Genomic DNA, 21,994 nt, shown 5'->3' on the forward strand with positions numbered 1-21,994 from the left:
ACTGTATTATATTTCATGTATTATTATACAATACAAAAAATTCCCAAAGTGGAAACAACTCAAATGTCTATCAAGAATTGAATGGGTGAACAAAATGTGATATATCCATACAACAGAAAATTACTCAGTCATAAAACAGGATGAAGTCTTTCTGACCATGCAACAACACAGATGAATCTTGAAAACATGTTAAGTCAATAGGATCAGTCACAAAACACCACATATTATGATTCCATTCATATGAAATGTCTAGATGAGTCAAATCTATGGAGACAGAAGGTAGATTAGTGGCTGCCGAGGTCTGCAAAGAGGAGAGAGGGTGGGAGGAATGACTACTAATGGGTATGGGGTTTCTTTCTGGGCTAATAAAAATTGACTGTGGTAACGACTGCACATTTTTGTGACCATACCAAAAACGATTAAATTGCACAACTTAAAATGAATGAATTTTATGCTAAATAAATTATATCTCAATAAAGCTGTTATTAATTTTTAAAACATTACAAGCCACAATATTGAACAGTTTAACAAACAATGAAATTTTTAATACTATCTAGTGTGTGCAGCATAAGATCTTGCCAGGCTTTCAATCTTTCCTCTCCCATTTTTTAGCAAATCAAATTCACACCTTAAATCAAAACTTTAGAAGTCTTATTTGACAAGTTCTTGTTATCTGTATTTTTATGTGTGTGCTCATTCGCGTCTAACTGTTTTGTTACTCTATGGGTTGTAGCCCGCCAGGATCCTCTGTCCATGGGATTTCCCAGGTAAGAATACTGGAGTTGGTTGCCATTTCCTCCTTCCGGGAATCTTGCCAACCCACGGATCGAACCCACGTCTCCTGCACTGGCAGGCAGATTCTTTATCACAGAGCCACCATTTGTCTTTTAAAATTATACTTAAATAGCAATCATTTTACCAAAAGATATACATATAGATAAGAAATCCATGTATGAAAAATGCTGTCCCTATCTTATTATTATTATTATTTTTTAAACAGAAAGCAGGAGGGTATCTGTGTCTTCCTCTGGCTTCAGCCATCTACATTCAGAATGCTAAAGTAAATGGAAGGAATTTATACTACTTCAGCTATTTCCTCTTCAGCCTATGATAATCTGGCTTTATCCCATACCCCAACTCCAAACTGCTTTTTCTAGTCACCAAATCACTCCTACTTAGCAAACAGAATTGGTGCTTTCTTAAGCTCACCTTACCGGTCCTCCCAGAATTATCTGACTTTGGTAATGTCTTCCCCGAAACTCTCCCAGGCTTTTCTGACATCCTCTAGGTTTCTTTCCTTCCTCTTTGACCACACCTACCCAGGAGTAATCACCAATATTTTCATTTAGAGGCTGCTCTTTAAATGTTGTTGCTTTTCAACCTTAGGTTGGCCACACCATACACTTGTCTGAATGAATTCACGACTCTCATGCTTTCAAATACCTCTTACATGCTTTAATTCTGTCCCATTAGCTCTCTTGAGCTCTACATTTCTCCAAGATGTCTCATAGCTCCTCAGTTTTAATGTGTCCAAAACTAAACTCATTCTCTCTAATTCTGAAGTTTTTCCCAACCATCTTCTTGTCGCCTCTGCTTTTTGTCCTTCCTTCCTCCTTACCCTACCAAATGGAACCTTCCAACTTGGGTGACAGTATACCAAGCTAGAAACTCTAGAGTCATACTACGATATTCCTCTCTCCTTCACTGCTCACATCTAGTGAGTCATGAAGACTTCTTTCTTAATCCTTATCAGATCTTTTGTATATTCTCTGTCCCACTGTCTTAAGTTTGGCTGAGGCCGTCATATCTCACTTCCTATATTTCAACAACTTCAAAAATGCTCTCCTTCATCTGGTCATCCATTCATCCATCAGAATCAACTTTCTGCAACACAAATCTGTCAAATGACTGCTTACTTTCCCTATAACGCAGAGATCTGCAGCATATAAACTGTTCAAAATTACTGTTACTGATCTATAGAATAAAATACAGCACAGATTCAAGAACCTTCACAACCTGATCCCTTACTGGCTTTCTCAGCATCCCATTAGCCTTTACCATACTAATACCATTGTTTCACTGGTTCTCAAAATATGGTCCAGAGATGGCCCACACCTAGACCATTTTAAAGAATTCACGAGGTTAAAACTCTTTTCTAAGTTATGCTTCCTCACCTGCAAATATACAAATGCACAGACTTTAGTACAATGCTTTTATCATTTTCATTCTCCTTAGGAGTGTACACTGGATTTTTCTAGAGGATACATGGCACTTGATGCTGTGAAATATGACACTGCATCAGTGTGAATGCAATAGATACGAGAATCCAGATCTCTTCTATTAAGCCAGACAGTAAAAAAAAAATTTGCAAAAGTATAAAAATAATACTTCTTTCCACCAGCAATTTTTTCGAAAAATCATTTGTTATAAAATACAGTGTATGTATGGAATGGTTTTATCACCATTATTTTAAAGTAAATTATTTTTAAGTATCTTTTAATTTCTAATACAGTAAAAACAAACAAACCTACCTCTTTGGAGTCCTCAGTAATTTTGAGAATGTAAAAGACTCCTGAGATCAAAATGTGTGAGAACTGCTACATTAGTTATAGCAGATTATCTAGCACTCTCTAAACATGCTCAACTCTAAAACCCCTATCCTTCGGCATGGAAATGCACCCTCCACTGCCTGCCAAATCCCAGCCAGGTCCAAAGGAACCTCGCTCAGATGCATTCTGGAGGAAAAAAAAATCAGGTTTTGAAGTCAAGCAAGATACCTTACTTCTCAGAGTGCGTTTCCTTTATCTCTAAAATTTAGGTTATAGCCACCTCATAAACAGCAGATATGTTAAATAAGACAGTGTTTAACAAACAGAAGGGATAAAAAATGTTAATCTTCTTTCTACTTAATTGATAACGTCACAAACACTACTGTAGTAAGATAAAAACAATATAACAATTATTTAATCATAACAAAGCAAGCAAATTGGTTGCTTTGAGCAGTTCTTCCAAGATTACTATTCGTAGAGCAGATGGTTTTATATAATAAATTCCTTGAATGCATAACTACTAAGGTACTTCTGCAGTGACCTGTGATTGATAAATTTAGATTAAAATATCAGTTAGTCTAAATGGCATTTTAACTGAGGAATGCTTGCTATAATGCCTGTTTAGCCTTAAAAAAAAAATCCATAAATCTTCTCCTTCATGTTTCACAAAAGTACTGTAATTCACACCTCTGCTGCATCCTGTTTTTGAAATACTCCACTGACTCTACTTACTAAAGTATTGTTTTTATCTTCGTAAGTACAACAAGAATGGGTTTTTAAACTGAAACTGCCATACTGATTTGCAGCTTTACTGTCATCTTTTACAATTTTTAAATATACAACTGTCTAGTGTATATCACATAAACTTTAGTATGATTATAATAAATTTACTTCTTATTTCAATACTTTAATTATACATGACAAAGCTTTAAAAAGCAAAATAAAATTACTGAAAAACGAAAGCCTAGACATCTCTTTCTCCTTCTATCTCATCTTCTTTTTTCTTCTATCTCTAGTTATATGTAACTGACTACATAAGTCAACCATTTGAGAATACTGAAGACAGCACGATCGTTTGTTAGATGAAGATCCTAAATATCAGTCCCATATTTCAGTCTTGTGAAGTAGGCAGCATTTATCTTCTTTCAAAGTTGAGAGAACTTGGTCAATTCATTTTCTTGCAAGTGGCCAAGGTCAGAAAACTAACCAATGGCAGAGATGGCAGTAAAACCCACACATGTCAAACATAAATGGGCATCACCCTATGTACATAGTTACTTCTCATGATCACTATCTGCAATTTCATAAAGATGACAAGTTGAGATAGTTGTGATCAAGTTCTGGATCTGACACAGATTATCGGTTTAACCATCAACGTGAAATCATTTTGGTGCTGTAGTTTACACCATCTCAATACCTTAGTATTCTCCTCTTTCACAGGATGGGGCACACAAAAGGCCAATGCCAGGAATAGACAACTCACAGAATAACGACAGGCAGAAAAGTCTCTACCTTTACTAGTCATCGAGATATTCAAATTAAAACAACATACTATTTTTCAACCTCGAATTATCAAAGATCCAAGATTATTATATGAACATTCATATGTTACCGTTAGTTGTAAAAAGTGATACAACTTGAAAAAGTTATGCATTTACATATATCAGATATTTACATCCTTTTATCTAGTACTTCCAACACCACTGGAAGATATGCAGTAATTCAAAATAAAGAAATTCTATGCTCAAGTTCTCCACAGAATTATGACACATAATAGCAGAAAATCAGTGGCCTAAACTTTCAACTATAAGAAAATGATTAAGCTATATGACAGTGGCTAGGTGAAATATTGTATAGCCACTTAAAATTATTTTTACAAAGGAAAAACCACCTAAATATTAAGTTGGAAAAAACCCTAAGAATATTAAATGGCACATGTAGTATGGTCACAGAGAAGCAATAAAGACATTAACAAAGATAGCCTCTGGGTGATGGGATTATAAGAAGACTGAACAGAATAATGGAAAGACCACAGTATGAATGCCTATTCCACTTGCCTAAAAGTAAGGCATTCTTAATTAATTACTGTTCTAGAATTTCCAAATTTGAAACAATGAACATTATCACTTTATCACTGAATAGGGTTATAACAGCTAGATTATCCCTTAGGCTCAGTTCTCAAATGCTGAAAATTTAAAAATGCATTTTTAACCCATGTCAGAATTTAAGAATAACAGAAGAGTTTATTATTAGAAGAATCTATTAGCCTATATATTTTCTTTTTGTGGCAGAAGGGACAAAGTTTTCCTCCAGCTTTCTAGTCAAGAGAAAAAGAGGCATCAACTAGCAGACTTAATTATAGCTATTGCTTATCAAGTCACAGAATAAAAAAAGCAAGCACTGTAAAAGAACAGCCTTAGTCATCAAATCTTAAACACAGAATCACCTAGCTCTCCCTAGGTATTAGGGAAGAAAAAGGAAACTCATTTAGTCCTGGAGAAATGAAATCTCCAATAGGAATCCCTGACTCATCCCCAAAGCATGAACCCGAAGGCTACTTCCCCTGTACAGGAGTTCAGAGACTGGGCACTTGTCCTGACGGCCTGCATCACCAAACAATGCCCTTTCCTGACAGGATATGCCCAAAGAGAACAAGAGGACCAGCATGCCAAGTGGACAGGGGTCACACACCTCTCCCTCCACAACCAAAGTAAGACTGTATAAAACTAGTTTTAAACATTTTACATCTAAGTATATATTTTCTTTTATGTTTGCTAGAAAGTAATAAAAGGGGGACTCTGTCCAATTACTGTGATATCATTTCAAAGATACCTAACACATTCAAAATTCCCAATAGGAAGAAGGAAACGTCTTCTTTAACTTTTTCAGAAAAAAAAGGTAATTTGGGGGGGAAAAAATACATGGGCTAAGTATCAGGAGGAAATGTTTAAAATAAACCATAAATTATTTAATCAACATTTTTTAAACTTTCAAAAGACAGTAACAAAACTAAACTCCTATCTTCTATTATTGGTTTAGGGAGGCGAGAATCACAAAGCTCAACTATACTGTTATGCCACTGAGTAAAGCTAAGGGTTAAGAATTTTAACGCTAAAGTTTTACTAGACCGAAGTCTCTTTGAAATGTGAAAAGTATTTCGTATTTCAGTGCGAAAAGTCATTTCACCTGCACCTTGTAAACAATTAAACTGCACTTTGAAACAAAAACTACCAATGTTTGTGACTCATTTTTATACACATTAACTGTGTATCCTTTTCACAATCCAGAATTTCAGAGTTAGGTGACCACTCCCGAAGGTGAATCTTGCCCAGAAGCAAAATTTTCCCTAGCTTATTTCCCATTTCCAAACACCGCCAAGACTAAGGAGCAACCACTTCCCAAAGTCCCACTTCCTTTTCCATTCCCCAGACCTCCAGGGTTTCCAACGCCCCAGTCTTGCGCAATATCCGTAGGAGCAGCGCCGCAACCACCGCCTCCTAAGCCGAGAAACAACCCTAAAGGGAACATTGTCCAGCAGAAAAATAAAGGAGCGGGGGTGGCAACGGAGGAAGTCGACTTCTGGTCCCACGCCTTCGGATCTGACCCCCTCGTAGTGAAGGCTCGAGAGCAATTCCACAACCAAGACTTTTAACCTCTTCTCCAGCCCGCCAGTACAAGCAAAGGGCGGAAGGGGGAGGGGGATGTCGGAAGGGGGGTGGGGAGACTACGAAGGTTATCTCCCAGTTCAGGGCTTCAGCCCGTACAGTCGCCTCCGCCCCACCAGGACTATTGTTCCCAAGTTCCCCACCCCCACCCCGGATAGGAAGTGATAGTCACATCCCCTCCGCCTTCGGCAGTATCCCCTAGGGAGTCTGAAGTAGGCTTCCTTCAGGATAACCACGCACCCTCCACCCCCACGCCCTGCCTCTACACACACTTATCCCTCAACCTCAAATCACGTTGACCCCCTACACCATCTAAAACCTGGGTCTCAAGAGACAAGAGACAGGACGGCAGTAAATGGAAATCGAACATACCACGAGATCTCCTATGGACTATCCTTTCTCTTGCATTGGAGATAATACTGCGAATCCAGAAAGAGCAAAAAGTCCTACCTTGCCCTCTTTTGAGACCAGCTTGAGCAAAGGGACCCCACGAGTTAAATGCAACCTTAATAGCCCCGTTCCTCAGTCCGGCGCTATCCGCTCTCCTTCCTGCCTCGACCCTCCCAGGAGGAGCAGACTGGATGGGGAGATGAGAAGAGCCCACCGGCCTGCACCTCATTCGCCTCCCGCTCCCAGCCCGAGAAACAATAGGTGGTCGCGGGCGGCGGCGCTGAGTGCGGGCTTGGCCAGCGGCCTCTCTCTTCGCGTCCAAGACGCGGGTGGAAGGGGCCGCGATCGCAGGACGAGAGGAAAGAAGAACGAGGGGCGATCTCACCTCCCAGCCTCCGAATCCACCCCGGCCCTTGGGGTTGGCGCGCGCCCCCTCCGCCCGTCTCCTTACAGCCGCACACAAAGCGCTGGCGGCCGGGCCGGGCGGGCGAGGCGGCAGTAGGCTCGGATGCCGGTGAGAGGAGGCAACAGCAAGGGGAGGGACTCACCATGAAGTCCCGGGCGAAGTTGTCCTCCCCATTGTGGTCCGGACTCTTCATGGCCTGGACCCTCTGGATGAATTTCCTCAGGATCTCCACTTGCTCCATCCTCCCGCGTCCCCCCGGCTGCGGTCGCTGGCCCCCCCGCCGCCCGCCCGCCCGGCGCAGAGCCCGCTCAGTCTTCCCCAGCTCGCCCCCACTACCCGTCCCGTCTTTCCCGACCCCTGACGCTCCCTGCTCCTCCCTACCGCCCAAGGCAGCGGCGGCACCGGCGGCACCGGCCCGGCTCCCGATCCTACAACTTCCAGGAGCAGCCACTCTCCCACAGTAGTAGCCGAGCCGCAGCGGCTAGCGCCAACCCCAACCCCCAGCTTGCTCCATCCTCCTTCCCCGCCCTGCTCCTGCTCCGTCGGAGACGCAGCCACCGCCTTAGGAACACGGCTCTCCGATCGCCCTGCCCCCCCAACCCCTTCCCGGTTCCTCCTTCCCTCCCTCCCGACTAGCAACCGCAGCCGCCACTCTCCACGGGCGCGCCCCCGCCGCCACCCAGACGCGCGGCCCCGCGCAGCGGCTAGATCCCCGGGGCTACGCCGAGCGGAGCCGCGCCCGCTTGCCACGCCCCCAAGCCCGCCCCGCCGGTCCTAGCCCGGCTAGGAGTGGCTGGAAGGCGCTTCAGCCGTCAGCTGGGAGACTTGACCTCATTTCCGGGGCGTGGTTCCGCCACAGCAGTTTGCAGGTCTTAAGAGAGGTGGTTGGAGGGAATTCGACTCCGCTGGGCAGACCCTAGTCAGGTGGAGTAGGACTTGAGTTGGAAACTGCGGTCTCACCGCCTTTTTGTGGAAAAAGCACATTTCTAGACTGCTTTCGCGCCGCCGCCAGCTGTGAGCTGGGACTGCAAGTCCCGGCCGGCAAGAGACCAGGAGTAGGGGCGGGAGAGGGCGGCGGTGGGAAGAGAGGCATGCTGGGAACTGTAGTGTCTTCACGTTCGCAGCAGGTACGTCTTCATCTTAATGTTGACGGCAATTAGATCTTGGCACTTTGGGCAATGGCTACGGCCAAGAGAAACGAAGCGCTTCTTCAGTGAGAGGACGTTTTTGCTTTTTTGAAAATCAGTCTAAAACCTGGTGAATGAGCGCCTGAGATTCACAGTGTGTCCTAATACATACCACACATGTTTGCTGAATTGGAGAGAATTTGTCTCGCCTTTAGATTCGGAGCAACTCAGAACTGAATAATAATTTTATTATATAAATTATATAATTTATATAATATAAATTATATAAATAATAACTGAAAAATAATAATTTTTCACCATAGAATGCATCTTTGTAAGTCTTCTAGTAATCAAAGAAGTCTGTCCTAGTCTCATTCACCATTTTACAATGAAAGTGTTTGCTCATGGTCCCCCAGTATATTCTTAGCAGAGCCCAAGCTAGAACTTAGATCCTTTTTATCTCACCCGCACCATGTTACCTCTCACTAAGGAGTGTAAACGTGATAATGTGACTGAAGTGGAAGACCTGATCCATGAACTTCTCTAGGTCACTTTCTTTTTTTCACTATACCCACAAACAACGCTTTTTCCAGATAAGATTGGTTAGGCAATTCGGTTAAAATAAATATCAGTAGCAAGCCCCGTTTCCCAGATGAATGTTTAGAAGCACCGTGGAATTTAATAATAAACTTGAAGAAAACAGGTGTGAGTAGCAAGATCCAATTTCCTATTTGTTTTAAAGAAAAATATTTCTTTTTAAAATAATACAACTGGTACATACCAATCTACTCTTCTTCTCAGAAAGAACCACTTCCAGATGTGTCCTTCCAAATGTCTTCCTGTGCATTTGTATACAGGTATGTGCATATAAAAAGATACAGTTTTGTCCTATATTTAAAAAAAGGAATAGTTTAATTTCTGAGGTGAGCTTTTCAAACAAGGATCTGGAGTATTTTAATCAGATTATTGAGACTCACTGGATATGAGGAAAGATTAAGATCTGGATTCGCTCATCCACCAGTATAGCTCACTGTAGGGTAACCTTTTCCCCTAGAACTAGGCAAGAAATTAGACTGTGAGCAGAGAAATGGGCAGATGATCAGGACTGCCTCTACTTTTGATATGTCAGAAGAATGTGCAAATCAGATTGATAAAGACTATATGCTGGACAAACTATATCAGTCTAGTGACAGTGGGGTGGAAAGTGTTAACTTGTTTGAGTTATCCAGCCCTATTTTGGCTGATGGTTTTGCTGGGGCTTTTTTGTTTTTGTTTTTAATTTTTCTTATTACAAGTTTTTCTCTCTCTCTCGCAACACGAGTGTCTCCAGATCTCAGCAGCTACCTTTGGCATCTCATGTAGGTTAGGGAAAGCTAAAGTACCCTTATGGATTTCAGGTCTTTCTGGCCATGTATGAGTAAGTTGTGAGGTAATAAGGGGAGAGAATGGAATGAACACTTTTGGGAGGCAATACATGACACAACAAAAGCTGAAACTAAGATCATAGCACTGCAATTACAGAGACTCAGAAGGAGGTGAGAGAGAATGAAAGAACTCACAGAACTCAGTGACTGATTTAGTGGGCAAAAAAGAAGGTGAAATTTTAAAATAACTAAAATTACCAGATTAGAAGAGATCAGAAAGTTTGACAGAACACGAGGCTGTGCATGGTATGGACAAATGGAGACTTTTGCACAGATGGTGTGAGAAACTGGCACACCATCTTTGGAAGCAGTTTGCCCTTTGTGTGTGTGTGTGTGTGTGTGTGTGTCTTAGTTGCTCAGTGGTCTCTGCAACCGCATACCCCATTAACTATAGCCTGTGAGACACCTCTGTCCATGGAATTCTCCAGGCAAGAATACTGGAATAGGTTGCCATTCCTTTCTTCAGGGGATCTTCCCAACCCAGGGGTCAAACCCAGGTCTTTCATGCAGGCAGATTCTTTCCCATCTCAACAACCAGAAAAGCCCAATTTGGCCATGTGTGTGAGTGTGTTAGTCACTCACTCATGTCCTACTCTTTGCAACCCCTTGGACTGTAGCCCACCAGGCTCCTCTGTCCATGGGATTCTCCAAGCAAGAATACTGGAGTGGGTTGCCATTTACTTCTCCAGGGGATCTTTACAATTCAAGGATCAAACCCATAAATGTATCAAAATGAAAATGTCATGCATACTTTGACTAAAAAATTTATTGATAACATTTAGAGCTGTGTACAAGCATATGTACTTTATACAGGCTTATTTGTAATGGCAAGAGTGAAAACAGTGTACCTGCCTATCAAAAGAGCACTGGTTAAAAAAAAATGGCATATTTAAGTTCTATGAAGCCATTAAAAAATGAAAAAAATAGTCTGTGTTGAGGTCAAATAGGTTTCAGAATCTGCTTATTAAGTGAGAAAAGCTTGGCACACATTGCGTTCATGTTATTCTTCTATTTATGTAAAATGGAATGTGGATAAAATATGAATAAAATGCTTGAACATGCATAGAATTTTTCCGAAATATACTTCAAAAACTGTTAGCTATGATTGCCTCTAGGAGGACCTTGAGAATCTTTGGTAAAAAGGATACAACTTCCAATGAGCATACTCTGTTATATTCTGAGTATTTTAGGATGTGTGTGCATTACTTTTCAAACAAAGTTAAATCTATTTAATTAAAAAATGTTTAGACTTTCAGTCTAGGCAATGGGAAGAATGGCAGTATCTTTAATAGAAACACACAAAAAAGGAGGAAGCACATCTTGTCTGGGTGATGTTTTAAAATGGCACAGGCTGTTTCAGAATATCCACCTACTTATACCACAGTTCCCAAGGAATGTGACTGCTCTACCCATCCACAGCCAAGGATTTGGGCGCTTGACCCAGGTTAACCAACCCATGTTGACTGGCCAGCAGCCTTGACCTGATGTAGGAATGTGATCTGGGAGTGTCAGTTCTCACTGTTGAGAACTGGAACTTAAAACCTAGAGAGAGTAAGTCACTGAGCTCAAGGGCAGAAGCTGAATGCCCTGGGGTAGAATTAGGGTTTGACAAAGCCTGTGAGAAGAGTAGGAAGTACGGAGAATCCGGTTAGTCAAGAAAGGAGCATGAAGTAAGCATACATAAATAGTAAAGATGTCACCTTACACGCGTGTGGCCGTGGGAGAGAGGGGGAGAATCTCTGGGACAGCTTAATTTCCTTGCACTTTCTAAGGCAGGTTCTGTTAACATTTATTCCAGAGGTCAATTCTGCTTTTCCTGAAATACAGTAGGGCAGTAATAAAGATCATGGGCTCTAAAATGAGAGAGATGAAGATTCAAAAGCCCATTACATTTCTTAACTCAGGGAAAATCACTTAACCTTGACATTAAGCCTTAGTTTCATCTTCTAGAAATGCTAGCTGGTGCAGTCTTAACACGATGTGTTTCAGAATTAGTGTACTACACCTTATACTTACTTATAGAAAACACACAATAAGAACTGGTTAAACAAGGAAGGGAACAACAGAGGGTGAGATGATTGGAGGGCATCACCGACTGGATGGATATAAGTTTGAGTAAGCTCTGGGAGTTGGTGATGGACAGGGAAGCCTGGCATGCTGCAGTTCGTGAGGTCGCAAAGAGTTTGGACACAACTGAGCGACTGAACTGAACTGAAAGATTTAACGATTTCCAGATCTTTTACTTTTTTGCCCCAACCTCTCTTCTTTGGCTCTTTCCCTCCTCAATAGTAACCTTCACTGTGGGTAAATATGTGAGGGGTGAGAAGAAAGCCAAATAATGTTTTAAAAGATCTCCCTTAGTACTTCTGTGAAGATTTTAGTGGGAGTTTAAAACTAATAATCTGAAAGAGAGTTCAGGATTATATATCTATTTCATATTCATAGTGTTCCTTCCCCTTCTAGCTCAGGTGGAAGTAATGCTTTATATCTATATAGAAATTTAAACTTTTGTCGTATTGTTATGTCTATTCTCATAAAAACTGCCCTTGTTATAGCTTTCATAGTTGTAGCTCTATGTGAGTTCTGGTTTTTTTCTATTACCTGGGAAGTTATTTGGCATCTCTGATTCATTAATAGATGAAAAACTGAATAAAACATGGGAGTTAACCTGAGTAGCTCATGTGAAAAACAAATGTCAGGTGCATGACCAGAAGCCACAGGTCCTGAGTTTCCAGCTTGTTGCATAAACCACTGAGTCACAGTGCTTTTATACCTGGTATAAGTGAAACTACAGATAAAGAATCAAACCCATTCCTAAGAGTCTCCTAAAGTAGCACTTCTAATATTAACCTTTCATTTCATGCTCCAGTCCTCAGTCTTCTCCCTACTCTCAAACTTAAGGACTAGTAGCTGATAAGTTATGGGAGCATGGATAAGAAAGGAGAGAGGGAAATTCTTCTCTGCTTTATTTCTGGTATTCTTTACTCCCCCATCCCTAGACTGAGTTATAGCAACAAAGCTCTTTACATCTTTTTTTTTCTTTTCTGATTGAACTGGGTCTTCATTGCTGCATGCAGTCTTTCTCTAGTTGTCGCAAGCAGGAGCTACTCTCTAGTTGAGGTGTGTGAATTTCTCACTGTGGTGGCTTCTCTTGTTGCAGAGCATGGGCTCTAGGTGCACTTCAGTTGTCGTGGCGCACAGTTTAGTTGCTCTGCAGCATGTGGGATATTCCCAGACCAGGGATCAAATCTATGTTCCCTGCATCAGTGAGCGGATTCTTAACCATTGTCGCACCAGGGAAGTCCTATGTTCACCATTTTTTAACATGTGAGTTTATTATTGAAATAAGAAATTCAGTTTATAGGGAACTGGATGCAAAAGGAGCATATCTTCTTTAGTCTATAGTAGAATAAGACTTTTAGAAGAAAGGCATATAAAAATGGAAAGAAATTTGGAAAGGATGAAATTTTTAAATAAAATACATTTCTAAAGTTATGTGTCAAGAGGTTTTATTTATTTTTTTTTTTGATCCTGTACTCCTTGTTTATTCTCATAACTCTGCCCTAAAGTAAGCAAGCTGGATAATATCATCTCTATCCTTATTTATACATTAGAATACTAGTAAGGATGCCTAAGCTTAAAGAAATGAAATGATTTGCCCAAAATCATATAGATGGCAGAAATGAAATCAAAACCCCAATGATTCTCAACTCTCTTGAAGCTTCAGTGTTACGCAACAAAGGCTGAATAGGATAACAATAAATGCTAACTACAGTTCAGTTCAGTTCAGTTCAGTCGCTCAGTCGTGTCTGACTGTTTGCGACCCCATGAATCTCAGCACGCCAGGCCTCCTTGTCCATCACAAACTCCCGGAGTTTACTCAAACTCATGCCCATCGAGTCGGTGATGCCATCCAGCCATCTCATCCTCTGTCGTCCCCTTCTCCTCCTGCCCCCAATCCCTCCTAGCATCAGGGTCTTTTCCAGTGAGTCATCTCTTCGCATGAGGTGGCTAAAGTACTGGAGTTTCAGCTTCAGCATCAGTCCTTCAATGAACACCCAGGACTGATCTCCTTTAGGATGGACTGGTTGGATCTCCTTGCAGTCCAAGGGACTCTCAAGAGTCTTCTCCAACATCACAGTTCAAAAGCATCAATTTTTCGGTGCTCAGCTTTCTTTACAGTCCAACTCTCACATCCATACGTGACCACTGGAAAAACCATAGCCTTGACCAGACGGACCTTTGTTGACATAGTAATGTCTCTGCTTTTTAATATGCTATCTAGGTTGGTCATAACTTTCCTTCCAAGGAGAAAGCGTTTTTTAATTTCATGGCTGCAGTCACCACCTGCAGTGATTTTGGAGCCCCAAAAAATAAAGTCTGACACTCTTTCCACTGTCTCCCCATCTATTTGCCATGAAGTGATGGGACCAGATGCCATGATCTTAGTTTTCTGAATGTTGAGCTTTAAGCCAACTTTTTCACTCTCCTCTTTCACTTTCATCAAGAGGCTTTTTAGTTCCTCTTCACTTTCTGCCATAAGGGTGGTATCATCTGCATATCTGAGATTATTGATATTTCTCCTGGCAATATTGATTCCAGCTTGTGCTTCTTCCAGACCAGCGTTTCTCATGATGTACTCTGCATATAAGTTAAATAAGCAGGGTGACAATATACCGGCTTGAGGTACTCCTTTTCCTATTTGGAACCAGTCTGATCCTTTCACATGATGACTTTTAGTTCCTGTATTCAGGAATGGGTTGTTAACAAGGACTGTAACATATGATTGCACCATTTATAAAATCCATCCAGTATATTGGTTGGACTCAAGTTCAACTGTCAGCAAAAAGCTACAAAATAAAACAGGCAAAAAAATCCCTTTTATTCAGTGACTGCTGTTATTTTAAATTAAAGATAAATTGTGGACAGAAACAGAGAAATACTGTATTATTTCACTTATATATGGAATCTAAAACAAATTCATAGAAAAAGTGTTCATACTTGTGGTTACCAGAGGCAGAGGTGTGGGGAGGGGAGACTAGAGAGAGTATTCAAACTATATAAACTTCCAGTTATTACATGAATAAGTACTAGAGATATGATATGCAATATGATGACTATAGTTAACACTTTGATGATATATAGGAAAATTGTAGAAAGAAGAGTAAATCCTAAGAGTCCTCATCACAAGGAGAAAAACTATTTTCTTTTTCTTTTTATTGTATTTATGAGATGATGGATGTTAGCTAAACCTTGTGTAATCATTTCACAATATATATAAATCAGACTATCATGCTGTACACCTTAAACCTACACAGTGATTCATGTCAACTATTTCTCAATAAAACTAGAAAAAATAAATAGTGATTCCACTTATATATGAGGTATCTAAAATTGTCAAATTCATAGAAACATAAACTAGAATGGTGGTTACCTGAGTCTAGGAGTAGGGGGAAGGGCAGTTGTTTATTGGGTTTAAGTTTTGATTTGCAAGATTTTAACAACAATGTAAATATACCTAATATCACTGAACTGTACACTTTAAAGTGTTTTACTGTCTCCTGGAGGGAAGAGACACTTTATATATACTTAGTACCCTGATCTTTATGTCTGTTGGCACCAGTTGGGTGTCTGCTGTATGGGATGTCTCTTCATTGCCTGGCTCTGATAGCCAGGAAGCTTGCATTTCTGGGTCCCATGGCACTGTGGCAATTCTTTGGCAAGTTATACCCCCAAGGCACTGTACAGAGCGTAGACTGAGACACACACCCCAGCATTTCTGTGAAGGAGACCTCTTTGTTTATTTTGGATTTTCAGTCTGAGGAGCAGTCTTCAGGTTTGGCCACACTTTGTGGCATGTAGATCTGCCCTCAAGAAACATAGGCCTTGCCTTGTCATGCCATCTGGGCTGTTTCCCTGTGCCTTGCTTCAGTTAATCAGTATCATCCAGCAAAGACTTCATACACTTGTCTGGAGCCCTGATATTTGCAAGTGCCACCTAGGGACCCCTTCAGATTATCTGGTTATGGTGGCCAGTGGGACTCACACTTGTGGTCCTACAGGACTGTATACATTTGCATACATTTAAAAACTGATACTTGAATGTCTCACTTCCAAACAGCCTGAATCGAGGTGCTGAGATCTTCCACTTTGGGACACTGGAAGATCTTGTCACATACTTAACAACTGGGACCTATTAGAAATATAAGAAGTCTGCTTGGTCAAGCACAAAGATTTGAGAGATAGGCAAGAGGAAATGAAACAGCAAATTTCATCTCCTACTTGAGGCCACACCTTCAAGACTGGGAGAGATGGTTTCATCTGCTATTAGAAACCAACACACAGAGTCACGCAAAATGAAGAAACAAAGGAATATGTTCCAAATGAAAGAAAAAAATGAACCCTCAGGAAAATAAAACATTAATGAAGTGGAGATAAGTAGTTTTTATGATAAAGAGTTGAAATTAATGGTCATAAAGGTGCTCTCGGATCTGGAGAGAACACAGTGAAAATGTAACAAAGAGATGGCAAATGTAAGAAAGTACCAAAAAAGGTCACAGAGCAAAGAATCCAATGACTGAGCTGAAAATACACTAGCTGGGTTTAAGAGCAGACTAGATGAAGCAGGAAAAAACATCAGTCAACTCAAAGATAGAGCAGTGAAACTCACCCAATCAGAGAAGCACAGTGAATATAGCTTAAGGAACTAATGGTACATCAAACAGACTAACATTTGTATCATTGAGCTCCCAAAGGAGAAGAGAGAAAGGGGCAGAAATCTTATTTGAAGAAATAATGGCTAAATAGTTCTCTAACCTGAGGAAGGAAACAGACATTTAGATCCAGAAATCCCAGCGTTCCAAATGAGGGGAAATCAAGAGACGCACATACCAAGACATGCTATACTTTAAATGTCAAAAATAAAGTAAAGACTTTATTTTTATGCTGCTAAGTCACTTCAGTCATGTCGAACTCTGTGCGACCCCATAGACGGCAGCCCAACCAGGCTCGCGTGTCCCTGGGATTCTCCAGGCAAGAACACTTGAGTGGGTTGCCATTTCCTTCTCCAAAAAATAAAGGTTAGAGAATCTTAAAAGTAGCAAGAGAAAACTAACTTGCTACACACAAGGAAACCCCCGTAAGACTTCTCAGAGTTTTCAACAAAAACTTTGCAGGCTATAAAGGAATGGCACAATATATTCAAAGTGCTGAAAGAAAACTACTTCTAACCAAGAATATTATACATAGCAGCAGAGCTCACTCAGAAGTGAAGGAGAGAGAAGGCGTTTTCCATATGTGCAAAAGCTAGAGTTCATCACCATTAAACTGGTCTTAAAATAAATACCAGTGGAAATTCTTTGAGCTAAAAAGAAAGGGTGCTAATTAATAACAAGAGCACATGAAAATAAATCTCACTGGAAAGGCAAATATATAGTAAAGATAGTGAATTAATCACTTATAAAGCTAGTGTGAAGGTTAAAAGACAAAAGTAGTAAAAAAAAATTAGTTACAAGGGATACAGAAGAGAAAAAGATGTAAAATGTGACATCAAAAACATTAAAATGTGGTGGGAGAAGTAATAACAACAAGCTTAACAGTTGGATCAAACTTAAGTTATTTTTACTTAGAATGTTATAGATTAAAGTTGTTATATATAAGCTTCATGGTAACCACAAAGCAAAAATCTTGAGTAAATACACAAAAGAGAAACAGAAATGAATATAAACATACCATTAAAGAAATTTAACCTACAGTCAAAGAGAGCAGGAGAAGAATAAAGGCACAGAAAGGAACTACAAAAACAGTCAGAAAATAATTTACAAAATGGCACTAAACACGTATCTTTCAATAATTACTTTGAAAATGGACTAAATGCTCCAATCAAAAGACTGAATGGCTGAATGTATTTTTTCTTTTTTTAAAGATCCATCTATATGCTCGACAAAAGACTCACTTTAAATGTTGAGAATCACACAGACTGAAAGTGAAGGTATATTTTCCATGCAAATGAAAGCCAAAAGTAAGGTGAAAAAGCTATGCTTATATCAGACAAAATAGAATTTAAAACAAAGAATGTGATAAGAGACAAAGAAAGACATTACATAATGATAAAGGGTCAATCCAACAGAAAGATAAAACATTTTATAAATATTTATGCACCAAGCATAGGTCACCTAAATTTTGGAAGCAAATATTAGCATAGCTAAAGGGAGAAATATATAGTACAATAATAGTAGGTGACTTTAGTATCCCACTTACATCAATGGATAAATCTTTGAGACAAAACATCAATAAATAAACACCTTGACCTTGAACAGCCTACTAGACCTGATAGACTTAACAGGTGTTTACATATGATCTATATTCCATCCAAAAGCAACAGAATACATTCTTCTCAAGTGCACGTGGAATACTTTCTAATATCGATCATATATTAGGGCACAAAGCAAGTCTTGATACATTTAAGAGGATTGAAATCATATCAAGCATCTTCTCCAACCACAATGGTATGAAAGTGAAAGTGTTAGTTGCTCAGTCATATGCAACTCTTTGCAACCTCATGCACTATAGCCCACCAGGCTCCTTTGTGGCACTTCCTAGGGAAGTATACTGGAGTGGGTTCCCATTCCCTTCTCCAGGGGATCTCGAACCCAGGTCTTCTGCATTGTATGCAATTCTTTACCATTTGAGCAACCAGGGAAGCCCTTGAAACTAGAATAAATAACATGAAGAAAACTGGAAGATTTGCAAAAATGTGGAGGTTAAACAACATGCTACTAAACAACCAAAGGGTCAAAGAAGAAATTTAAAAATATATAAAAATATACCTTGAGACAAATGAAAATGGAAAAAGAATATACCAAAATTTATAGGGTGCAGCAAGAGTAGTTCTAAAATGGCAGTTCAAAGCAATAAATGCCTTTCTCAAGAATTAAGAAAAGTCTTAAACAACCTAACTTTATTTTTTTTTCTTTTTCATTATGGTTTATTATAGCATATTCAATATAGTTCCCAGTGCTATACAGTAGGACCTTATTATTCATCCATTCTATATGTAATGGTTTGCATCTGCTAATCCCAAACTCCCATCCATCCCTACACCACTCCCCCATCCCATTGGCAACCACAAATTTGTTCTTTATATCTATGAGCCTCTTTCTGTTTCACAGTGCAAGTGAAAGTCGCTCAGTCATGTCTGACTCTTTGCGACCCCATGGCAATACAGTCCTGGAATTCTGCAAGCCAGTATACTGAAGTGGATAGCCTTTTCCTCCTCTAGAGGATCTTCCCAACCCAGGGATTGAACCCAGGTCTCCCGCATTGCAGGCAGATTCTCTACCAGTTGAGCCACGAGAGAAACCCAAGACTACTGGGGTGGGTAGCCTATTCCTTCTCCAGGGGATCTTCCCGACCCAGGAATTGAACCAGGGACTCCTGCATTGCAGGTGGATTCTTTACCAACTGAGCTATGAGGGAAGCCCTGCCCTTCTGAAATCTAAAATATGACACAAATGAACTTGTGTCATATAAGTAATATGGTAGTTGTCAAACAACATAATCTACACTTCAAGGAATTAGAAAAAGAAGAATGAACAAAGCTCAAAGTTAGTAGAAGGAAGGAAATACAATTAGAGCAGGAGTAAATTAAAATGAGACTAAAAAGACAATAGAAGGAGATGGGAGGGAGGTTCAGAAGGAAAGGGATATATGTATAGCTATGGCTGATGCTGATTCATGTTGAGGTTTAATAGAAAACAAAATTCTGTAGCATGATTATCCTTTAATTAACAAATAAATAAATTAAAAAAATAGAAAAGATCAATGAAGTGAAGAGCTGGTTATTTGAAAAGATAGACAAAATTGAGAAGTTCTTAGAGACTTGCCAAGAAAAAAAAGACTCAAAATCAGAAATGAAAAAGGAGGTAATATGATCAATACCACAGAAACAGAGTGGATTATCAATTCAGTTCAGTTCAGTCGTGTCCGACTCTTTGCAACCTCATAGACTGCAGCACAACAGGCCTCCCTGTCCATCACCAACTTCCAGAGTTTACTCAAAGTCATGTCCATCTAGTCAGTGATGCCATCCAACCATCTCATCCTCTGTCGTCCCCCTCTCCTCCCGCCTTCACTCTTTCCCAGCATCAGGGTCTTTTTCAAATGAGTCAGCTCTTCACATTGGGCGGCCAAAGTATTGGAGTTTCAGCTACAACATCAGTCCTTCCAATGAACACCCAGGACTGATCTCCTTTAGGATGGACTGGTTGGATCTCCTTGCAGTCCAAGGGACTCTCAAGAGTCTTCTCCAACACCACTATTCAAAAGCATCAGTTTTTTGGCGCTCAGCTTTCTTTATAGTCCAACTCTCACATCCATACATGACTACTGGAAAAACCATAGCCTTGACTAGACGGACCTTTGTTGGCAAAATAGTGTCTCTGCTTTTTCATATGCTGTCTAGGTTGGTCATAACTTTCCTTCCAAGGAGTAAGTGTCTTTTCATTTCATGGCTGTAATTACCATCCACAGTGATTTTGGAGCTCAAAAAAATAAAGTCTGACACTCTTTCCACTGTTTCCCCATCTATTTCTCATGAAGTGATGGGACCAGATGTCATGATCTTAGTTTTCTGAATGTTGAGCCTTAAGCCAACTTTTTCACTCTCCTCTTTCACTTTCATCAAGAGGCTCTTTAGTTCTTCTTCACTTTCTGCCATAAGGGTGGTGTCATCTGCATATCTGAGGTCATTGATATTCCTCACTGAAATCTTGATTCCAGCTTGTGCTTCATCCAGCCCAGCATTACCAGTGATGTACTCTGCATATAAGTGAAATAAGCAGGGTGACAGTATGCAGCCTTGATGTACTCCTTTCCTGATTTGGAACCAGTCTGTTGTTCCATGTCCAGTTCCAACTGTTGCTTCCTGACCTGCATACAGATTTCTCAAGAGGCAGGTCAGGTGGTCTGGTATTCCCGTCTCTTTCAGAATTTTCCACAGCCTGTTGTGATCCACACAGTCAGAGGCTTTGGCATAGTCAATAAAGCAGAAATAGATGTTTTTCTGGAACTCTCTTGCTTTTTCAATGATCCAATGGATGTTGGCAATTTGATCTCTGGTTCCTCTGCCTTTTCTAAAACCAGCTTGAACATCGGAAATTCACAGTTCACATACTGTTGAAGCCTGGCTTGGAGAATTTTGAGGATTAGTTTGCTAGCGTGTGAGATGAGTGCAGTTGTGCGGTAGTTGTGCCTTCTTTCACATTGCGTTTCTTTGGGATTGGAGTGAAAACTGACCTTTTCCAGTCCTGTGGCTACTGCTGAATTTTCCAAATTTGCTGGCATATTGAGTGCAGCACTTTCACAGCATCATCTTTTAGGACTTGAAATAGCTCAACTGGAATTCCATCACCTCCACTAGCTTTGTGTGTAGTGATGCTTCCTAAGGCCCACTTGACTTTGCATTCCAGGTTGTCTGGCTCTAGGTGAGTGATCACACCATCGTGATTATCTGGGTCGTGAAGATCTTTTTTGCACAGTTCTTCTGTGTATTCTTGCCACCTCTTCTTAATATCTTCTGCTTCTGTTAGGCCCATATTATTTCTGTCCTTTATTGTGCCCATCTTTGCATCAAATATTCCCTTGGTATCTCTAATTTTCTTGAAGAGATCTCTAGTCTTTCCCATTCTATTGTTTTCCTCTATTTCTTTGCATAGATCATAAAAGTGAAAAAGTGAAAGTGTTAGTTGCTCAGTTGTGTCTGACTCTTTGCAACACTGCCAAGCTCCTCTGTCCATGGGATTCTTCAGTCAAGAATACTGGATCGGGTTGCCATTCCCTTCTCCAGAAGCCTACACACACACACATACACACACACACACACAAGTGGAATCACACAGTATTTGTCTTTGTGACTGATTTGTATATAATACAGCACATTTTCTTTATTCATTCACCTAAGGACTGGGCTGTTTCTACCTTTGGCCATTGTGAGTGGTGCTGCTGTGAACATGTGTGTACGTGTATGTAGAGCAATATTGCTGGGTCATATGGTACTTCTGTGTTCAACTTTCTGAGGAACCACTAACCTATTTTCTACAGTGGCTGCACCATTTTATATTCTCACCAGCAATGTACAAGGGTTCCAATTTCTCCTTATCCTTGCCAACACTTGCTATTTTCCTTAAAAATATTTTTTTCTTTTGCTAATTTCTAGTCATCTTAGTGGGTTTGAAGTGGTACCTTGTGGTTTTGATTTGCATTTTCCAAAGATCATCCATGTTGAGCATCTTTTCTTACGCTTTTTGATTATTCGTATATCTTCTTTGAAAGCATGTCTGTTCATGTCTTTTGTTCACTTTTTAGTTATATTCTTTGTCTTTGTACTGTTGAGTGATAGCAGTTCTTTCTGTCTTATAGTTACTAGACCCCTATC

At 40.2% G+C, this 21,994-nt stretch overlaps 1 protein-coding gene across 1 annotated transcript in view; it reads right to left on the reverse strand.

Annotated features, from left to right (window-relative positions):
- Positions 1–7,304, reverse strand: part of PTPN12 (protein tyrosine phosphatase non-receptor type 12) — an 84,858-nt gene extending 77,554 nt beyond the window's left edge. The window contains exon 1 of the mRNA XM_061165171.1: positions 7,153–7,304. Coding sequence (XP_061021154.1) covers positions 7,153–7,251 — 99 coding nt within the window. The 5' untranslated portion in view covers positions 7,252–7,304. The remainder of the gene's footprint in view (positions 1–7,152) is intronic.
- Positions 7,305–21,994: the final 14,690 nt, after the last annotated feature.

The sequence above is a fragment of the Dama dama genome, chromosome 18, assembly GCF_033118175.1.
Source record: "Dama dama isolate Ldn47 chromosome 18, ASM3311817v1, whole genome shotgun sequence".
Classification (NCBI taxonomy): domain Eukaryota; kingdom Metazoa; phylum Chordata; class Mammalia; order Artiodactyla; family Cervidae; genus Dama; species Dama dama.